The 21,752-nt window shown below is 31.8% G+C and overlaps 1 protein-coding gene across 9 annotated transcripts in view; it reads left to right on the forward strand.

The window, feature by feature from the left end:
* LOC145283733 (WD repeat-containing protein 11-like) overlaps positions 1–19,504 on the forward strand; it is a 147,917-nt gene extending 128,413 nt beyond the window's left edge. For all 9 annotated transcript variants that reach the window (XM_080132790.1, XM_080132791.1, XM_080132788.1 and 6 more), the window contains 7 exons: positions 1,207–1,401; positions 4,187–4,353; positions 6,677–6,771; positions 9,795–9,892; positions 14,275–14,355; positions 15,906–16,050; positions 19,229–19,504. In XM_080132790.1, the coding sequence (XP_079988916.1) occupies positions 1,207–1,401; positions 4,187–4,353; positions 6,677–6,771; positions 9,795–9,892; positions 14,275–14,355; positions 15,906–16,050; positions 19,229–19,371 (924 nt within the window). In that variant the 3' untranslated portion in view covers positions 19,372–19,504. The remainder of the gene's footprint in view (positions 1–1,206; positions 1,402–4,186; positions 4,354–6,676; positions 6,772–9,794; positions 9,893–14,274; positions 14,356–15,905; positions 16,051–19,228) is intronic.
* The last annotated feature ends 2,248 nt before the right edge of the window (positions 19,505–21,752 follow it).

The following is a 21,752-nucleotide window of genomic DNA, read 5'->3' on the forward strand; positions in this document are numbered from 1 at the left end:
GTCTAGCCTTAATTTAAGCCTACGTCACTTCCGGTTTGGTGATGATTGCAACACCTAACGTGTCACGTTTTTTTTTTTTTTGTTTAACTTTATTTTCCTTCTTCACGGTACGGGTTCGAGCCCGCCTGCCTACTACCACTTTTTTTTTTTTTTTTGCTCAATACGCACCTCCAAACACCCGCGCAACGCCGGGCACCCAGGCTAGTTCATCATAAAAGAAAATGATAAATCTAGATGACGCAAAACTGTACTTGATGCAAGCATACTGGTGGCATATTTCCCTCACAAGCAAGGCGATTGGAATTCCATTCTTGGTATATTCCCAATGGAAATTGAACTCTGTGATGAGTGGTAGAGCACAGAAGCAGTAAATAATTCTACTTATTTTTATTTGGTTTTTCCATTAAAATAAAACCCTAAAGGACAGGTGAAGCGTTCTATAGTGTTTATAAATAATCACTTAAGGATGGTGTCTCAATAAAAGCACTGCTCCTCCATCAACCACTAGGTAGGTACCAGGAAAGGCATTCAGCCAATGAAAATCTTGCCTCAAAGAAAATAACTTCAGATTTGAAGCATTGAATTATCTATATATATATAATTAGATGTTATGTTATATTCATTTTGTTTCATTATTTTTAATCTCTGGTACCAAAATGTGATGATTCCTGAGGAGGCCATTTTCTGTTATGAAAGAGTTTGTATAGAATAACTTTATTTTCCAGTGTCTGTTCAAAAGGTATTATAACATTTCTCAACAAGGTAGTTATTTATAAAAATGGTATAGTAATTCAAAACTTTTACTAATCTCCATCCTTTTGGCTAGAAAGTATCTACAATTCTGAATTTTTGAGATGAGATGTGAATGCTTGTGTTATGTTGATTAATTGGACTATTATTTTTACCAAATGTTGTGCCAATAACACCCAAGATGAGAATAATAGTCCAATTAATCAAAATAACACAAGAAAGTCTCTGTTCTGATACTTCACTTCATCTTTTTTTGTCTTCGGTCAGTGAAAGAAATATTCTTCTAGACTTAAGCAATTTGTATTTTTGTCTCAATCTGGAGTGCCCCTTTTTGAGGGTCTGGATTTTTTTTAAAACTAACTTTATATCTAGCTCTAATCTTGCCCCTTCACCTAAAAAAATAAGAACACCCACTTACACTCCAAATATGAATAATTCTGTTTTGTTTCTTTTCAGACGGTAAGCCGTAGTGTTTCCGAAGGAGCAGCTGGAGATTTATTCATTCCACTGACTCCAAATAACAAAGAAACCCACGACCTTGTTGTGTTCAACAGCCCAGAACATGAAGACACTGATTTATTGTATCAACAGTACAGAGATGAACCTTTAGAGAAATGCTATGATGTTCTACAGGATAGTGCTACATTCCAGGTTAGTCTTTTATTCTTTTGCACGAAGAACAGGAACGATAGCTAAGCATTATTACTTTGTCAAATGTCTGTATGATTTTCATGTTTCTGTAGAAAAAAATCTGTCTACTAATCAAGTTGAACTTCATCATTGGGGGAAATGCTTTATTATTCACTAGGAAAGTCAGTACTTTTTAGGAATAGTATCCAAGAAAATTTCAGTGCTGACGTCATAAATTGTAAGTTTTATTGGAGACTTCCAAGACTGGTGAACCTTACTGAATAAACTGAACATGTCCTTAACATTTTTTCTTTTCATTTTCTTTTTGCAAAGAAATTATTTAACAAACTTATTTTTTACTCTAACCCTGAATTAATTTTTAGGTTTAGTTTGGCAAAAGTTTGTTTAGTTCAGTTTGTGTGGTGTAGAAGCACTGTTGTCTCTTTTTTGGAGAGAAGTGACAGGGTGGATTTTGGTTATCTATACATATACAAAGCAAAATGTGTGTTTGTATGTCGCTCAAGAACTTTCAACACATGCAATGAACACTGACAAAATCTGTATTGTTAGGAAGATCCATCTCTCGGATGACAAATATCCAAAAATTGTCAAAAACATTAATTTTTTGATCATCAACTGGGCCATTCTTTCAAGGAGGGGTCAGTTTTTGCGTCAACATTTTTGCAAAGTCATTCACGCCCTGCAATCTTGAGTTATTTCGGAGGCCCGTGATATCGCGTGAGCGAGATGACTAAACTGTTTGCTTTTTTTCACCTCTTTTTCCTCTTAGCATTATAGGTTCAAGCCTTGCTACTGTGGCTAAATTTTTTTTTGAGCTGGCACAGGTACTCGCTACTATTTTCATTTTTTTTTTATAGGGGGTTGGTTAATTTTGTTGTTTTTTTGTTGTTGTTTTTTTGTTTGTTTTTTTTTTGTGCTTGCACAGGCACTCACTGCTATTTTGATTGAAACATTTTTTTAGGGCTAGGTTGCTCAATAGCCTTACTATACCACCTCTCCACACCCGAGCAATGCTGGGTACTAGAAATTTATTTTTTAATTCTTTTTTAGTAAAAGTAAATGCAATTTATGATTTATGAAGGTGTTGACGATAAAAAAATTGCTATAGTAACCAACAGCCAATCAGAAGAAATTGTCTCTAAAACGTCAATGTTGAAAATGTTTATGTAAAGAATATTTAGTTGAAAATGATGATTATTTTTATGGAAGAATAAAGAATCTTAATGGTACAGACCTTGACAGACATTTATTATTTAAAAAAAATATTTGCTTAATTTGTTGGGAATTTATTATTTGCTATCAGTGCAATATTCCTAATTTCTAAGAAGTGCTAAGATCTCTGATACTTCAAAATGAGACAAATTTCGCAATGTATTTAGTTTAGTTAAAAAAAAAAAAATAGTCGTCAGTTTTACTTCCCTTTTTTCCTTTTGTCCAAGGGTTGGGAGTTCTATCATGTTGACCAGGTCTGATGTTCATTTGCCACTACTCTTGATCCATTGCTTGTTCAGGTTTGAAGACGATGCTCTTCAAATCCTTATTGATGCCGTCAGTCCATCTTTTCCACAGGTGGCATCAAAGATATGAGCTAGGAATGACTATGCTCTTAGTTTTTCTAGGTCACTCACTACAATCCATGCATTACAGGCAATAGTACTGGTGAAGTCTGCTCCACCAAAGAATTGCCTTGACACTGGCTAAACCCAGGCGTCAACGAATGTATAGGGTCTCTGTTAGAGAGTTTCAAGGAACAGATCCAGTGGATCATGGCATGATCATTATGAGCTAATCTGGCTATATCCTTAAATGTAACAGGCCATGTCTCACTAGAGTAGAGAAAAACACTCCTTACACAGGAATTGTAGATGTAACCTCTGTTGTGCAGGGAGATGCCACGGCATGTAAGAATGGGGAGGAGCTCTTTTAAACTTTTTCCATGCCAACCTCATCCTTGTAATTGTGGCCATCATAACAGGCCCTCTCTCTCCCATGACATCACCAAGATAACAGAACGAGTTAACAACTTCAATCTTTATCCCACTCTAAGTGAATAAGAAAGGGAGTGGTTTCTGTAGGTAGATCCAGGTAACACTTGCATCTGAAGCTGGGATTGACTACGAGTTGACCCTTCCTGACAGTATGATGTTTATGTACTCAATGTTTACGTATTGCATATCGTACTGAGTTAAAACCAACGCGTTGATGACACCCTCCACACGGATGTTTGCTCTTTTCGGAGCATCATGTCGATTGCTGAGGATTTTTATCTTTTCCATATTCACACAGAGACCTTTAGCTTCGATTTCTTTTTTCAGGCAGTCAGCCTAGTCATAAGTTTATCAACGGTTTCAGCAGTGATGATCAGGTCGTCTGCATAGAGGATGTCTCATGGGCAACCAATGTTGAACTCGCATGATAGCACTCCCATGACAATGATGAAGAGAACTGGGCTTAAGACAGAGCCCTAGTGGACAGACAAAATCCCCATTTAAATAAGATAGGTGACCCAATGGGTCAGATTTTTTTCTATCATATAGTTCTTTTGAATTATTATTTATCACAGCATTTTTTATACTTTGAACGAATTTGACTTTTACATACGTGCCAAGCAGAAAATATTATGATCATTTCTACACTAATATTGTAAAGAAAGGTACAATCAACTATTGGTAAAAATAACCACTTGTGTTCAACTAAATGTATACAAGTAATCTTGGAAAATAGGTATCGTTTTGGCATTGAATGGTTCATATATTTAATTGTATCATTTCCTTTTATTTTTTAGAAATCTCAGTTGGACCGAATTGCTCTCCACGACAGCAAAAGGGCTACATATGAGAACACAAAAAAGTGTGCTGAAAATTATGTTCTTCTCGGCCAAACTGATCGAGCTGTTCAGCTTTTACTGGAAACGGAAGCTGACAATGACAATTACTATGTGGACAGTCTGAGGTGAGAACAAATGAGAAACTCATTTTTCATGAATGCTAAAGTTTATTTTGACTTTCAGTTTTTCTTTTTCCCTTTATTTAGACATCTATTCATGAGCGAGTCTCTCCCTCTTAAACAAGGTCCAAAAAAAAAAAAAAAAAAAGTGTGCTATCTAATATACACTTGTACTATCAACCAAACTCCAGCCCCTATCCCATCGTGAATCCCTGTGCCTGTTCTACAAGTATTTAATGGAACAGGAACATGCTCTGACAAACTCATTGCATTTGTGCCCCCTTCCTTCGGCGTACATAACCCTGACTAACCTGTCAAGTGCTAGATAATCCAGATGCTTGGGAACGACCTAGGTGCAGGTGCCCCCAGGAATGACATCAAAGAAGTCAAAGTGGGAGATGTAGAATCTTTGAAGATTTGGTAAGCGAGACTGATCAACATTTCAAGACAATGCGTGGAGGAATGTTTGACATCATCTATGCCAATTAAATAGAGGAATAGACAACAACAAAGGAGAGAAATGGCGACGACAGGCGAATGAAGCAGTACATTTTTCTCCACTGCAAAAAAAAAAAAAAAAACACACCAACTCCTACCATACGTGTGCCATCATTAATGTAATAACTATCATTCTGAAACAAAAAAGGTTATTTTGAATAAACAATATTTTATAACCAGCTGTGTATTTTTATTTTGCTGCCAAGTGTATATATTGAGACAATGACAAAAGTTTTTTTTTTTAGAAATTATATAGACTGAAAAACACATTTGATGACTGGCCGTAATGAATATATAATCCCACCCCTCCACTGTACAAGTTCATAGATCCCAGAAACCTTCTACTCTAATAGTTTCTTTTTTCGGATTGATAGACTTATGGAATTTCCTCAGTTTCCTGCTTCCCTGGCTCTATTAACATGAAAAAGTTTAAATACTATGTGAAAAGACATCTTACTCATTTTCTCATATAATCCCAAATAGTAGTCCCTTACGTCCAAGTGGTTTATACAAAAAATTTAATTGTGGTGACCTTTGTATTTCTATTATTTTTTATTCCTTTGTCCACCCCCAAACAAGGGGTGAACAAAGGAATAAAAAATAATAGAAATACAAAGGTCACCACAATTAAATTTTTTGTAGTCTTTTCTATTAACAGTGAAAATGATTTACAAATGAAACCAACCCTTAGTTCAAAACTATGTAGTTTTGGTTAAATTCATGATTTGTAAGTTTTTATTGTTTTATTTTTGTTATATTTATTGTTGTTGTTTTATTTTAAAGCCTGTATGTAAGATTAAATGGACATAATATTTTTTTAAACAGAATGTACTTACTTTGTAGATTTTTCTAGTCAACTCTATTTAAAGATTACTTCTGATCTAATGGGATCCGATTTGATTATGGGAAATTTTCAATATGCATGACAAAAAACAATCCACAAGTAGATTGTGTTAAAAAAAAAAATCTGTATCTATTTAATATTACATAATGCTTTTTGCCCCCCCCCCCACTCCTAAAAAATAAATAAAACCCTCATGAATCATAAATTTAAGTAGAACCTAATTTTAAACTCATGGCCTGTTTGTAAATCATTTTGACTCCAAAAACAAAGATTATAAAAAAATTTTTTTATAAAAGTAATATTTTTTTTTTAATAAATTACCTAATCAAGTTAAAAATAGCTCTGACATATAAACTTTTAAGAATAAACTGGATGAATTTAGAAATAATAGAAAAAATGAACTTATAAGGACATGTTTACGTTCTATCTGATGAAATATTTAAGAATTTTATCTATATATTCCTATTACATTCCATATGAAATAAGTAATTGTGTTTGCATATATATGCATAAAAAATTTATTAAATAAATCATGGATTACATAGAAAAATACGAGCATGAAAAATAATATGATTAAGATTAAGCTTAGAAAAGTAAAAGGACTAGTTGCTAAAACTGGAAAAGAAAAAGACAAGATATTCTAGTGAAAAATATAATAAATTTATAACTTAAAATATTGCAGCATTTAAGAATTTTTTAAAAATTCAATTTAACATTATATATAAATTGTATAAAGACATGATAGAAGGCTCCTACCACTCTTGGGATTTGTACACGACTGGTCAACTAGTAGTAGGTCTGCAACAAAAAAAGAAAATGGTTTTCATCAAACGGAAATGGAATCATGTCGTCTTTTCTAGGCCAACAATTTTATTGTTTCACCCTATAGAAAACACTGGAATTTCCACAAGGTCCTACTAAGTTTTATCAATGTTTGTAGAGTCTGGATGGGTTTCTAATTGGTGTATTTCTTTGTCATTTTTGTAGAGCCTGCCTCGTGGCCAGCATCCGATCATCGGGGGCAAGTCAAAGCACCATTAAACTTGTTGCCACTAATTTGATAGCAAATGGCAAATTATCAGGTTTGTTTCTTCTTTTATTAATAGAAATTATTTCATGCATTTTTCATGTTAACATAACTTTGAATTATAATTTTATTTAGTATTAATCGAATATTTATTAAAATAAAAAATGGAATGTGCTTGTTCAGAATTTTCCCTCCTAAAAAAAATAAAAATCTGTATGATGTGCATACCTGTGACAAAAATCAAATATCATACACCAAAAATCATGTAGATTGATCAAGTAGTTTTATTTTTAAATAAAAAAAAAAAATCAAATTTTATGGCTAAAGGATGCATCCTTTAGCCATAAAATTTGATTTTGTCAGTCTTGTGACACCACTTTGAAAACAGGCTGAAAGAACAAGGGAGGGAACTCCAAATAATTCAAACTTGTAAGATTTTAAGAAGCCATGCATAACATGGGGAAGAAGAGGTCACTGGAAAAAACTCAAATTCATTTAAAAATATATATATATATATTTTTATTGAAATAAAACAAAATCAATTAAAATGATTTTTGAATAAATGAATATTTTCTATCTGTCATGTATAAATACATCATACAATTTTTTCTTTACTTTTGTTTTCTTTTAATAGAGAAATTTAAACAACTTTTATAAAAAAAAATCATTTTGTGCTTCATTAATATTCACTCTTTTCTCTTTCGCTCGCACAATGTTGACACTACACAACCAATTTCACCTTTATTAACTTTCTTGCTGATTTAACACCTATGTCTCTTAGCTTATTAGTTAATTATTAGTACATCATAATCACATTAACACACTGATTCCCGCTGGATCACCGAAGTTAAGCAATGTTGAACTGATCAGTACTAAATGGGTGATCATTTGGGACTTCCAGGTATTTTATGTGCTCTCCGCTTATATCGGCATTGTTTCTAATCATCCTGGACTTCTCCTTGCCACTGGACTCAAGCAGTGCCGATTCAGTAGAGGTGTGGTTGGAAATTGTGCAACTCTTGCCTAACAATTACATGCGCAGTTGCCCCTAAAGGGGTATCATGTCTTTCGAACACATTTATAATAATTACATGCGCAGTTGCCTTTACAGGGGGTATCCTTTGTCTTTCGAGACTGAACAGAGGCTGTTGTGTTGTGAGAATGTGTGTGTATGTGAGTGTCTGTGGACACTTCTCAACCTATATACTCTAACCCTAACCCTGCCCCTAAAGGGGTATCATGTCTTTCGAACACATAATAATCCAGAAGAATTCAACTGAAAATGAACTAAACATTTTCGAACTGGCTCATGGTTAACATCAATCAGCTGATTTTTAATTAGAGTTGCCAACCTGAAAAATACAATTAAAAGAAAATTGATGTTAATCTGATTTCTCTCTGATTGTTCTTGTTTACCAATCAGTCTTGCGACACCGGATAATTTGTATTTACGTATATGTCTACATATTGTGGGTTATACATTTTTTGGTCCACTGACAAAAGAGGGATTCACTCCCATTCAGCCGTTCATTTGTTCGCACTTTGCTCAGTAACCACACGCTAGATTTATAAAAAATTTTGCACAAACATTAGTCATGGTGAAAGTAAATTTTTCCCTTGTGGAGGGGGGGGACCCCACGTACTCGGCTTGTATTTTTGTTTTTTATTTTTCATGATGGAAGCGAAATTCTGGACAAGCACTGTAATTTTGACTTTCAATTGGTTGTTTCCACCAATTTGAATTTGAAATTCACTTATCCTTAATTTGAAAGTCTACATTTTTACATTTGAAATTGAACCCCCTTGTTGTTAAGTTTAAAGGTGAACTGTGATCACCTTAATGTCACTAAAAATGATCTCATGCATGAGATACAAGTAAGATGTGTTGAACAGCGACACTGAATGAATGAGAGCTTTTTACACAAAGCATTAGAAAACTAAAATAAAAAATTACATTGAAAAAGAGAAAAATAATAAACATGATTTATACTGAAACTGAACTTATTCAATATTAATTGAAAAAAAAAAAAAAAAAGAATTCAAAAAGTAAAAGTTGTTTTTATCTTAAAAGTAAATAAGCATTTCATTGTTTCATGGATTTTAAAGTCTAAACTTCATTCATTATTTACTTTAATTGCATGTTATAAAAGAAAAAAAGAAAGAAAATACAATTTATATTGAAGCTGAATTGTATTCGATATAAATTTAAAGAAAAAAAAAGTATTATATAAAATTTTGTACATTTAAAGCAGGAAAACAAAAATCTTCCTGACAGAAATAATAAACAAAGAACATTTACATTTATACACACAAAAAACTTTTAATGGATTTAAAAAATAGAAATGAAGAAGTTAAAACTATTACAGTAAAGTCACAATCGAAGCTAAAATTTTGCCAAGTTTATAGACAACTCATTAAAAATGTGACAGATACTCAATGAAAAATTGTATTTATTAAGAAAATAGACTCAAAAATATCTTGTATAAAAATTAATTGGTTAACAGGTTTAAAAATTAAAAAAAAATAAAATAGATATACGCACTTTCTTTAGACACTAAAAGTTAAAAGAAAAATAATTCAACATAATGTTTGCTGTATTAAGAAAAATGATTGTAAAAATATCTCATTTAAAAATTTATTTGAAAAATTAGTGCATTTTTAACCTAAAATTAAAGTAATTCATTAATTAAATACACATAAAAGTATTTATCAGTAAATGATTGCACGTGTCCAAATAGAAAATAATTTCTCGTGTTTAGAAAAAGAAAATAATCACTTTTGGACATATTTAATTTCCTTGACAGCTTCGTAGGATGCAACCACAAGACATCTTTGAGAATTAAAACAGAAATAGTTTATCTCTTAATACCTTATTCAATGATATCAGCAGGTTACATGACTTTGGTGCAAAGGCCTAGTTTATGTTATGGTGGCCACAGTTGAACCCCTTTGTAAAATTAAAGTTGAAACCCCTTGTTGTTAAATTTAAAGTTGAGTCCCCCTCCCCACACTTTAAAAATTTGAAGTTGATTACTTTTTTTCCCGTTTTTCTTAAATTTTCTTTATTTTTATTTTTAGAGGGAATTCAGTTGTTATGCTTAATTGATAAAGGTCTAGATGCTTGCCGGTACCTGCAAACATATGGTGATTGGGACCAGGCCGTATGGCTAGCGAAAGTAAGTGAAACTCCTACAAATATTCCTTCAAGATTGTACCCCTCCCCTAAAAAACCCCAACTATTTTCTCTTTCTAGTGAGTAGTTGCTATAGTGATGATGTTTTAGTTGCTATGTTTTATCATTTTCACTCTTAAAAGTTTATTTAGTACATTTATAAATTACTATTTTTATAAGATAAAAAGATCCTATTCTATATTGCTTTAGTAAGATTATTTTTTATTCTTATATTATAATAGCCATTGTGTGTCTGAATATTTATATGCTATTGTTCATAATTATATATATATATATATATATGAAGACCTATCAAGATAGTAAAAGGTCCAGCTGGTTAAGAGGAGCAATTCAAATAAAAGATAAAAGATGAGAATTCAAAGTTAAATAAAACTTTATTATATCATCAGACTAAGAAGGAAAAAGAAAAAAGCACTTATTTAGGCCATGGCATTTCAAAGGATATTTATCTCTCTCGCACAATAAAAAATATAACATAAGGGTTGGAAAGTGGAATTTGATAGTCAGCGCCCTTGAGGAGGAGCGCTCTTCAGCACTCCTAGGGAGAAGAATTCTGACTTACAAAGAAATATATAGACAGCCTTGTTAACATTCTCTGGTAGAGATGCCTCAGGTGATTAGCAATAAACTAACCCCTTCTAACCCCTTCTCAAAAAGAGAAGACAAAGCTCCGAAGCGTGGATCTCCTAGAACTGCACAAGACCTGCATCATACCGCAAGCAATAGGGAACAAAAGCCATTTCAGAAATGGTCTTGACTTTGTTGATTTTGGTGCCGAGGGAACAAATTTTATTTTTTATTTTTTTTACTACAGGGTGACCTATCTCCAAAATAACTGCCATTAATAAAACTTAAAATCCTTCCTGCAATCTAACTATAATTGGTACAAAGAAACTTCAGTGTATGCCTGATTTATCCTCCAAGTTCCAATCATCAATATCCAACAGTCTTTGTTTTATAGCTGTTGATCTTGTTGATCTTGGATGGGCTTCATAATCACTGGACTATAACTACCCAGATTTTTATCAACTATCTCATAGATATAATATCTATCAAAAAACCGCAGACTATTTGTGAACTGAAAAAGGCCATCACAGCCAAAATCATGGCAGTGGTAAAAGAGGAGAGTGTCAGAGTTTTTTTTTTTTTGACAATTTTATACGTTTTATCCAGATGTGCATATTGTGGGACGGTAATAACAAAGACTGTTAGACATTCATGAACTTTGATTGAAATATGTTGACAGCAAATATGGTTGGATTGCAGGAAGGATTGTAAATTTTATTAACGATTCCATGGCCGACAATATTTTAGTTATTCTGTTTATTAATGTCATTTCATTTTCTTTAAATTCTTGAAACAAATGACAATAGAACCTAAATTTAATTCAATTTGTAAGTAAAATAAAAATAGATTATGAATTATATTTAACAAGGTGTGAATTACTTTCCAAACGCACAAATATTTAATGTTATCCGCAAGAATACAAAATGACATTTTTAAATTGAGAAAAAAATTAGTAAAAAAAAAAAAATAAATAATGGGAAAATTTTTTTTCAGATATGAAAAATGGAAATTTTTACAGTTTGTTTCGCTGTCTCCAGTTGGACCAGATTGTGCACTGACATAAGAAAGTACTTTTTATTGATTCCAATTGTTTATTACATAAGTTGATTTAAACTTAGCTGGACACAAACAAACATCCACTAATGATTGATTAGCAGCTGTTAAACACTAAATAAACCTAGGATGGGCAACCTTTTGAAAAAAAAAACCAACAAAAAAAGACTATTATTGCTTTCAAGAAGAATACCATATTACATAAAAGCTCAAATTTATAACATTCACATACTCCCAGTTGTGCTTTATGGCTTGGAGTGCATAAATTGAACAGCTTTATTTTAATGAGATCCTCCGATTGCCGATGATGAAATGCAATACAGAAAAAATAATTGAAAAAAAAAAAATAGTTGTGGAGACGCCACTAATTAACATAGGTGGGTAAGTGAGATATATAAAGGTATCAATCACCAATACCAGGGGAATCCGGCAACGACTGTCAAATAGGCAAGACGCTTATGCTGCCTCCAGTAAGACATGCAACATGCCACCTGCCGGAATATCTCCAACTGAAGTATATCTGAAGACATGTAAATATGTACATAACTTTTCTTCCTAATATATTATTGTATACCTTTACTTTCCGTGTTCTTGTTAATTGTTTGTGCTGACACAGCAATAGTGATCTTCAGATAAAAGTTCTGACGGTTTTAAAATAAATTGTTTCAGACTGCAGAGTGAAGACTGGAACGTGCCAAGTTCAAATCCAGTCATCATTACTTTCACTTACCTTCATCAAATCTTTGCTGTAATTACACCATTCTTAAAAAAAAGCATTGGATACACCAATTCCAACCAAAACGATATATCATTCTGATTGATACAGATTTATTTTTATACAGGTAAAAATGATTAACTTCAAAAAGAATATGATACCACATAAAAGCTCGAATTTATAACATTTACTCCGAGTTGTACTTTATGACCTGGAGTGCATAGCTTCATTGCTGCTAAGAATAGAAATATTTTAAAATCGTATAATGAGATTTATGGCTGACAGTAGACTTGCAGATCATATCCCAATTAAAAGAATTCCATCAGATTACAATTCTAACACCAGTCATTCCAGTAATCAAGAGCTAGGTACTAAAACTTGTTGGGCATATCAAAAAGTCTGAAACTGGTTGATCTGAGATCGGACTATAAGGGATGATAGAAGAAAAGTGAAGAATGTTATGCAAACACTGGTGTGATAACAGTTACATGTAGTCACAACAAAGTTTACAGTTAATATTAAATGCGATCTGTATCATGGAATATTTTCTATGTTATAGATAAAATTTGAATTTTTATAGATTAAAAATTATATTATTTGGATTATTTGTTTATTAATGTCATTTCATTTTCTTTAGATTCTTGAAACAAATGACAATAAAACCTAAATTTAATTCAATTTGTAAGTAAAAGAAAAATAGATTATGAATTATATTTAACAAGGAGTGAATTACTTTTCTCATTTTTCCTTTTTTTCCATTCATTACAACATTTCAGATGATCTGACCTTCTTCAGGTGTATCTTTTTGAACTTGTGAATCTTTCTGGAATTTCAAACTGAACCCTATATTTATTCTAAGTGGGTAAATTGTTTTCACTCCATCAACCATAACTGGTTAGAAGTGTTAAATATTTTTTGTTTCTAGTTTTTATTGCTTGTAGTAATGATTGAACCTTCAACCTCCAGAAGACAGTCACTTTGATTGTTAATAAATGCCTTTAGCCATTACACCACAGATCAATGGCAATTAAAAGTTTATATCAACTGAAACATTGTGAATATAATAATCTAGATGAGAAAAGTAGTTCAAATAATCAATCTTGCGCTCAAAAATTTCAAAAGGCAGTAAATTACAGTTCAAAGCTTCTCAAAATTCATCTGTTCTTTTTTGGAAGAGGCATCTTGCCTTTCTGTGTTCTGGATTATGTATTTTTTAAAAATATTTTAGTATCATCCACATCGTCTTTTATATTTATTTTTTTTATTCAATCTTCACCCCAAACAAGGCACAGTGCCACTTTGAAGTAGGGGGCTACTATTGGGGAAGTAAGTTGCAGGGATTTTATGAAGGGAGGTGAGCAGCAAGATGTCTGTTCACATTACACTTGAACTTCTGCATGTCAGTACATTGGGAAAACAGAATCCTGGAAGGGAGTTCCAAAGTCTAGCAGTTCTGGGGAAGAAACTATTGGAGTAGAAGGCTTTCTGACACCTAGGGATCTCTACTGTGTAGGAGTGGGATTTGGCTGCTTGTCAGGTTTGTCGGGAATAATTACATCAAGAAGGTACAAGTGCTTGTAGTTTGTCAGAGCATTCACCATTAAAATATTTATAGAACAGACAGAGATACGCAACATCTCATCGATGGGACAGAGGCTGAAGCTTAGATGACAGTTCAGGACCTATCAGGTTGGCGACTCTTTTTTGAACCCTGTCCAGGAGTGAGAGACTAGTAGCAGATGCACCAGCCCAAATGTGACAACAGTACTTCATACATGGGCGAATTGTGGCCTTATAGAAGTACAGGATGCTCTCATGCATGAGTAGATTTCTAGCACGGTAGAGAGAGCCCACCTTCTTCACAGCAGCCTTGGCAATGCTCTCAATGTATCTGCTTCATGTTCCCTGTGAACGTTAGGCCGAGGAGTTTAAAAGAAGTACTTTCAGGTAATGTGTTTCTGGTGTAGTGCATTGTCATTAGTTACCTAGTCTTCTGCTTTAAAAGCCCAATTTCTGTTTTTCTTTTGTAGGCCACACTTAATTATTCTGAATACAGTGAAGTCATGAAAAGATGGGCCGATCATTTGTGTTCACCACAAGTCAGTCAAAAAGTAAGTATCATGTTTTAATTTTAATTTCTGGAAAAAAAAACAAAAAAAACATGGGAATTTTTCTGGGAAAAACTGGCTAGCATCAACAACAAAAGATTGATAAAAATGGAATGGAAAAATGGAAACGACACTAACCCTATGTGGGTTTAACCAGCTTCCTCCAAAGGAGGAAATTCCACAGGATTGTGAAATTTACAAGCAGTCCCATGTATATCCCTGTTAGGGGAGATGACGACGTTAGGTTTTTGCAACTCTTGCAGAGTGGTGTCAACATCCTTCTACATACAGCGCCTGGAATTCCTAAATTGGTCACCCATTTTAGTAATAACCAGGCTCAGCATTGCTTAACTTCAGTGATATAACGGGAACTGGTGTGTCAACATGATTATGCTGTACTTATAAAGATTAATCTAAATAAAAATTAGCATTGAACACAGAGCACATATCTTTATAAAGGCTTTGCAGTAAAAAAAACAAAACTTATTCCATTAAAGAAATTAAATAAAAAATAAAGATCTATTATTATTATAATAATATTTGAATTAATTAATGCATTAATTGGAGCAAAAGAAATCTAAAATGAATTAAATTTTGTAACGAGTTTCAAAACCTAATTGTAAAAACCATTTCATTAAAAAAAAATAAAACAAAAACAGGGTTTTACTAATTATATGTGACAAATTAAGGCACAACAAGTGTACAAAAAAATCACAATAAGTGCTCCTTCTGATTCTTTGTGTAATGTTTAGGCATATCATTATAGCAACCTGTGATTCTTGTGTCAAGACCAAGAGCCAAAAGATTTTAATTTAGATGAACTGGCATGCTGTTTTTTACTGCTCTAGTTGGGGATCCATTGTTGCAATGCACAGAGAGGAAGCTCACATGCCTCTCACTATAACTTATTTCACAAAACATTGTAGTCTACAGTGTAGAGAACCTGCTGTTTTTATAAAATTATTTTTTTATACATAATGGCTTGAATTAAAGTTTAAAATATAAACATCAAGTATCATACTCCAGTTGTGCTCTAAACAGAAACATTCATTTTGAATGTACCCTCGTCATATCAAAGAACCTACTCTTGATTTTATGTCAAGCCTTTCGGCTTGTGTGGTAATAAAACTTCTCAAATGCCCTTGTAATGTTAGGCTGTGTAAGATGTTCCTTCTTTCATTGGATTATTTCGATTATCGATACTTATCAAAGACATTCCGATAGAACACCTATCTAAGAACACTGCCAGGCACATGAAGTTCCTTTGTGTGAAATTTCATAAAAATTGGCTCAACCGTTTTAAAGTCCATAGGGAACGAACTCACAGTTCCTTTTATATAATAGTAGATAGATAGATATGTCCATATACATTTGGATGTGAAATGTATGGGATAATAATAATAATCTGCTTTTGATGATTAGATTTACCATGAAACTGCAGTAATTATTTTTAGTTTTCAAGATTAATTAAATTTCTACAGAGATTGCTCCCAAGTATTTTTTTTAAAAATCTTTTGTTTAATGCATATATTTTTTCTTTCTATCTTTTTCAGAGCAAAGCTGTGTTAGCGATGTTATCCCTTGGTCAGTTTGTTCGAGTCGCTGAAATCCTGTATGGAATGCGTTATTTCGACCGAGCTGCTCGTTTCATCGAAGCCTGTCTGGAATTTGGCCTCATAGACAAATCTGAAGAAAATGGTATCCTTTTATAATGTTTGGAAAAATAGCGAATTTGATTGTTTTTTGGAAGGGGGGGGGCATTTTGGATCTTAAGAGAAAAGCCCTTTCTCAGTGAATTTATGAATGATCTGAAAATATTAGTAAATGTATATTTGATGGCAATCTATATAAATAAAACAGTAGATGTATGCGTGTAAATATTCAACCAATAAACTACTGGTCACATTTTATGACGAGTAAAATCTTTGTTTGGATGGATGACTAACATGTACAGAAATATGTTGGCAAGTTGAAATGCAAAATGTTCATTTGAACTTGCAGACATATTTATATTACTTCTGCGTACGCGCAAATTCATCCATAGCTTAAAGTGGTTTAATTAAACAATTTTCTTATCTATCTATTGATAGCTCAAACGGTAGGGAACGTAGCTGGAGTGCTAAATGTTTTGGTTTCGATTTTAGTTTATGGCACCCAAGTCACTTTTTAAACTTTTAAAATCAGAACTAGATATAATAGACAATTGTCTCTGTAATAATAAATACAAAATCTGCATGAATTAAAATATATTTAAGTGAATTTTCCAACTGGGTAAGACTGGGCAACCCCCTGCTAGTATGAAATATTTTTAGAATTTGTTCCGTAAAATTTGTCTTTCTAAAATTGATATTATTGATTAAAATAAGAGACATCCAAAGAGGTATAATCTATACAATAAAAGTGAGTGTACATGTATTCAGCTTGCTTCAATGATCAAATATGCAAATTTAATTTCATGATTAAAGAAAGAGAGGCTTGATCTTAATAATAACTGATAATAATAAAAAAAGGAAGGAAAAGATAATCACATATACGATTTTAAATTTTATAAGCAAAGAAGGGAAGGTTAAATCTTAATAAATAAGAATTGATAAATTAGGTTGGTGCAAAAATAATGTTTTTTGACATTCAACTGAACGTCAAAAAAACGACATTATTTTTGTACCAATAATAAAAGTGAACGTACCGATATATCCAGCTCACTTCAAGAATGAAGGATGCAAATTTATTTTTAGGAGTAACAAAGAGGTTTAATTTTAACAACTGATAATAAAAAATGAAGGAAAAGAATTTTCTTAATTTTTAATATACACAAAAAAAATGTTGTCTTGTTCTCTATTTTTGTAACTAAACTAAGAATTAATCTACAGGCACACAAATGCTTTATTTACAAATTCAGGAGAGTAAACAGATAAGTCTATTTTTTGTTTTCTCTGAATAAAACTTATCTTGCATACATTTATTTTTATAAAACTTTCGCATATTTGTTCTTTAAGTAAGATCTAATTTGCATATATTAGTCCTCGCCCGAAAGAGCAGGACACAAAATGTTTTAAATAATAATAGAATAACAATAACAAAGACTTTTGCTAGCGAGGACTACTACTGACCGTAACCAGTTATACAGTTCTTTTGAAATTTTTATCTCTATTTTTCTTGTTATGTACTGAATATTTGTTAATGAAACCTATATGGAATATGTTCCTCATTAAATTTTAAAGATTTTCTATTCTGAAAGAAGTTTAAAAAAAATTTAATCTACAAAAGTTATTTTAAAGTTTTTGTTAAAAAAATTCAGATTTTCTCATTATTTAGACCTGTATTACAAAGAGGGGTTGCAAAAAATGAGTTGTGGTGTAGGGAGAAATATAAACTGAAACAGAATATTCAGACCTGTAATAATACAAAGAGGGGGTTGGAAAAATACAAACTGAAACAGAGAGAATATTCAGACCTGTAATGATACACAGAGGGGGTTGCAAAAATGAGTTGTGGTGTGAGGAGAAATACAAACTGAAATAGAGAGAAGGAGAGTTTTAAAATATAATCTTAAAAAGATCAGATACAAGTTAGAAAAGCATTTCATCCAAGGCATGAAAATTGTTAAACAAAATGTTTTTAATGTAGGCTTTAAAAATAAAGGTACAAGATTCAATTTGAAATTTATTTATCTTCAAAGTGCGCTTTTATAAATTTTACAAAGTAAGGTATAAAAATTACCTTGGATTTGTTTTATGTAATGTACATTTTGTTGCAATTTAAAAACATTATCTTTCATCTAACAATTAATGACATAGATATAAAATTTTCAATAATTTTTTTTTAAAGTGCAACAGAATGTACATTACATAAAATAAATCCAAGGTGAGTTTTTGATTCAATTTAAATGAAATTTTTATACCTTACTTTGTAAAATTTATAAAAGTGCACTTTGAAAATAAATAAATTTCAAATTGAATCTTGTAACTTTATTTTTAAAACCTATAGTAAAAACATTTTGTTTAACAATTTTCATGCCTTCGATGAAATGCTTTTCTAAGTTGTGTGTGTATATATATATGTATATATATATATATATATAAATAAATAAATTTTTTCTTCTTCAAAATTAGTTTCAGCTTTTACAAGATTTATTTCATATATAGTACAGCAAATACAGTTAATCCGGAATATAGGAATGGTCAGAGCTCAGCGAATCAGAATTAATCTGGGAGACTATTATTTGAATCGGAAAAGGGAAAGATTATGTTATGTCTATGAGTTTATGATCCAGTTATATGTATAATGTGTATATTTCCTCCTGGTATTGACTACGGGTGGTAGGAGGATTTGATATTTAGAGGGAAAAAATAAGAACTACTTCCTCTAAAGATGATTGTGATGATGTTGCTCTTAGGATGAAATGTAGGATTTTATTATAACGACTAATAGTGTCTAAAATTACATAAGATAGTCTAGACATAATAAATTTGTATGTGGCATCTGTTGTTGCAAACCTACAGTACTTTGGTATTGAGAGGAATTTCTGCAATCAAAATATTATATATGGAGATAAAACCAGTTTTGCATGTAGCATTGTCTACTCTAATACCTAGGTGTTAGACTTATTGCAATTTTGAAATAGTTGCACTAAACGGGTTAATGTTACAATTTGTTCACTTCATGATGGAGAGATATTTTGTTGGGGTTAGAGTGGGGTCAAATGTGAAATTCTCCGATCGCTTGCCTCATACATGTATCATGCATTTTTTTTTAAAAACCTTTACAAAAGGAAAAATTATTGAATCTCCGTGTAAAAAGTCCATAGGAAAAAAAAAAAAGACCCTTATTTTTCAGGCTTTCATAAATATTCATCTTCCTTAACTAAAACTTGCAGCTCCACTTATTGAGGCCATTTTTTTGGAATTTTCTCGTCTCCTCATCAACATGGGTTTGAAACAAGCGGCCTTATATTATGGCCAAATGGCAGGTGAAAAGGGACAACTACTGCTGAAGGAAGTAGCTATTTTATTTAGTTAAAAAAAAAAAAAAAAAAATCAATCCATCGAACATTTACTTTTTTTTTTATTTTTTAATTAATCTGATTTTATATGCAAGAGTGGGAGTAAGGTTTATTAATATTTAGAACTAATAAAACTTTTCTTCGCTCCCATTTCTAATTATGTTTCTTTGGGGGGGGGGATTAAATAAAAATTCTGATAATTTATATGGTTGCAGAGGGTGGTCTGTCCACCTTTTTATTGTTGCTAAAGATAAAGACCCCACCCCCTCCCTCACTGGCCCAGGAATTGTTCATTTCTCTCTTTATTTTGTCTTTCATAAGTTGTTGCCAAATTTGTTCATGTGTAAAATCCAAAACCTCCAAGGTGGGATTGTCATATTATTGCACTTTATGTAAATTTGATTTCAAATTCTTGTTTAAAAATTTTCCTGGCTGTACAAACCCGTTTCAATGTTGACATTTTGTTATCAGCAAATTCTTAGATTTGTTTCTTTTGAATATTGACATTCCTTACAGATCATAATTTGTTGCTAAAAAAAATATAGTCCCTCCTCCTCCCTCCCATCCTTTGTTTAGAAATTCTGTCTCTGGATCATTCAACTTCACTTCATTTAGTTCCTAATTATGTATTATGTAATAAGACATTTTTATTAAGATGCAATCGAATATGAAACACAAATTTATCTGTGTGTGTATATATATATATATATATATATATATATATGGTAGCTTCCTTCAGTCTCAGCACACTAGGGATAGCCATTGTAAGAGGGCCTGTGCGTATATTTCTTGTGGCAAGTGGAGGTTCAGGAGGACTGGAAACTACAGCGCCTAGAATTCTCAAGTAGTCACCCATCTGGTACTAGCCAGGCTCAACGTTGCTTAACTTTGATACACCGGTTCTCGTCATATTGATGTGATTATGCAGTATATATATATATGGCCCGATGGAGTGAGCTGCCGATTGTAGGTTCGATCCACGGCTGGAGAAAGGTGTATGTCTAGCCACACTGATGAGTTGTGATACAACGAAACAGTACTGTATGTGAATGACATACATATATATATATACACACACACACACAGAGGATGATTGGAATGTAACTTGCTATTTTTAAGAGCTTATAATTGATCAGTGAAATATAATTCTTACAAGACAGTGTATAGCAATTAACACTAGCTTTTCAAGACATCTGGGAACCACATCAACTGATTTCACAAGGAATTTTTTTTTCTTTCATTTACTAATGAATCAATGCATAAAGGTTAAAAAGAAACACTTGAAGATTAGGTTTAATAGATGAATGGTGATAAATATTATGAGGGGATTTATACTCTCATATCACATATTCAAAACAACTGGCCCAGAAAACATTTTTTCCAATTGTCAAAAATATATCACTCATGAGGACTAAAGGAAAAAAAATTAAATGCCCCCCCCCCACTTCATTTTTTTGTAAGAATTATATTTTAGTAATAAACTGAGTAAATGAAGTTCCTTTCCGATCACTATATATATATAATTAAGAAAAAAAGTATTACTGTGAATTAATTTTCTGATTGAAAAAGAACTGAAGTTTGAATACAAGATAAAAATTTGCAATTTGAAGATATTGACATTTATAAAAATCCGGTGAGCATAATTTCTCTAAAATTGCATTTTTTTTTTTTTTTTTTTTTTAAATTTCTATGCAAGGAAATTATTTAATGGTAATTTCCAAATGTATTTTTGCTTTTCATGTAGAGAAAATGAAACTTGTCTTAGCTTTATTTATAAATGTAGATGGTCCAATTTAATTGGCTTTAACATTTTATTTTTTTTCTCATAACAGCAGTTCCATTTTGGAATGCTTCTCTATCCTGGCATAAGATTCACAGCATGCAAATGAGAGCTTTTTATAGCTTCTTGTCTCTTGAAATGTGGCCACACCAAATGTGTCCTCCAATGTGGAATACAAATGTTGACTTTAAGGATCTTAAAAAAGATAGTATCTATTTTTCTAGAAAAAAAATTCATTAAAACTGTATGTAAGGAGATTTTAGCTGTTTAATCATTTTTTTTTTTTAAATCCTTTCCTGTTAACTGCAGGTATTTTTTTCTTCCAACTGATTGGAATGCAATCAAAAGTTGTATGTAAATAAAATTTGGCTAAGAAATTTGTTGCATTCTTTAATGATTGATTAATAAAAGCATTTTCTTTGATTTTTTTTTTGTTTATTTATTTAAGAAAATAAAAGTAAAAGCCAAAGAAAGGTAATCAATTGGATTTTATTTTTCAGTATAAAAAAAAAACATACAAAAAAAGATTATTTACAAAATTAAATGTGAAATGAGAATTTACAAGAATAGCTTTTTCTTTAAAAATGTAAAAAGAAAAAAAAAATGGCAAAAGATGAA

This window comes from Euprymna scolopes, chromosome 8 (assembly GCF_053919585.1).
Source record: "Euprymna scolopes isolate OS-2025 chromosome 8, ASM5391958v1, whole genome shotgun sequence".
NCBI lineage: Eukaryota > Metazoa > Mollusca > Cephalopoda > Sepiida > Sepiolidae > Euprymna > Euprymna scolopes.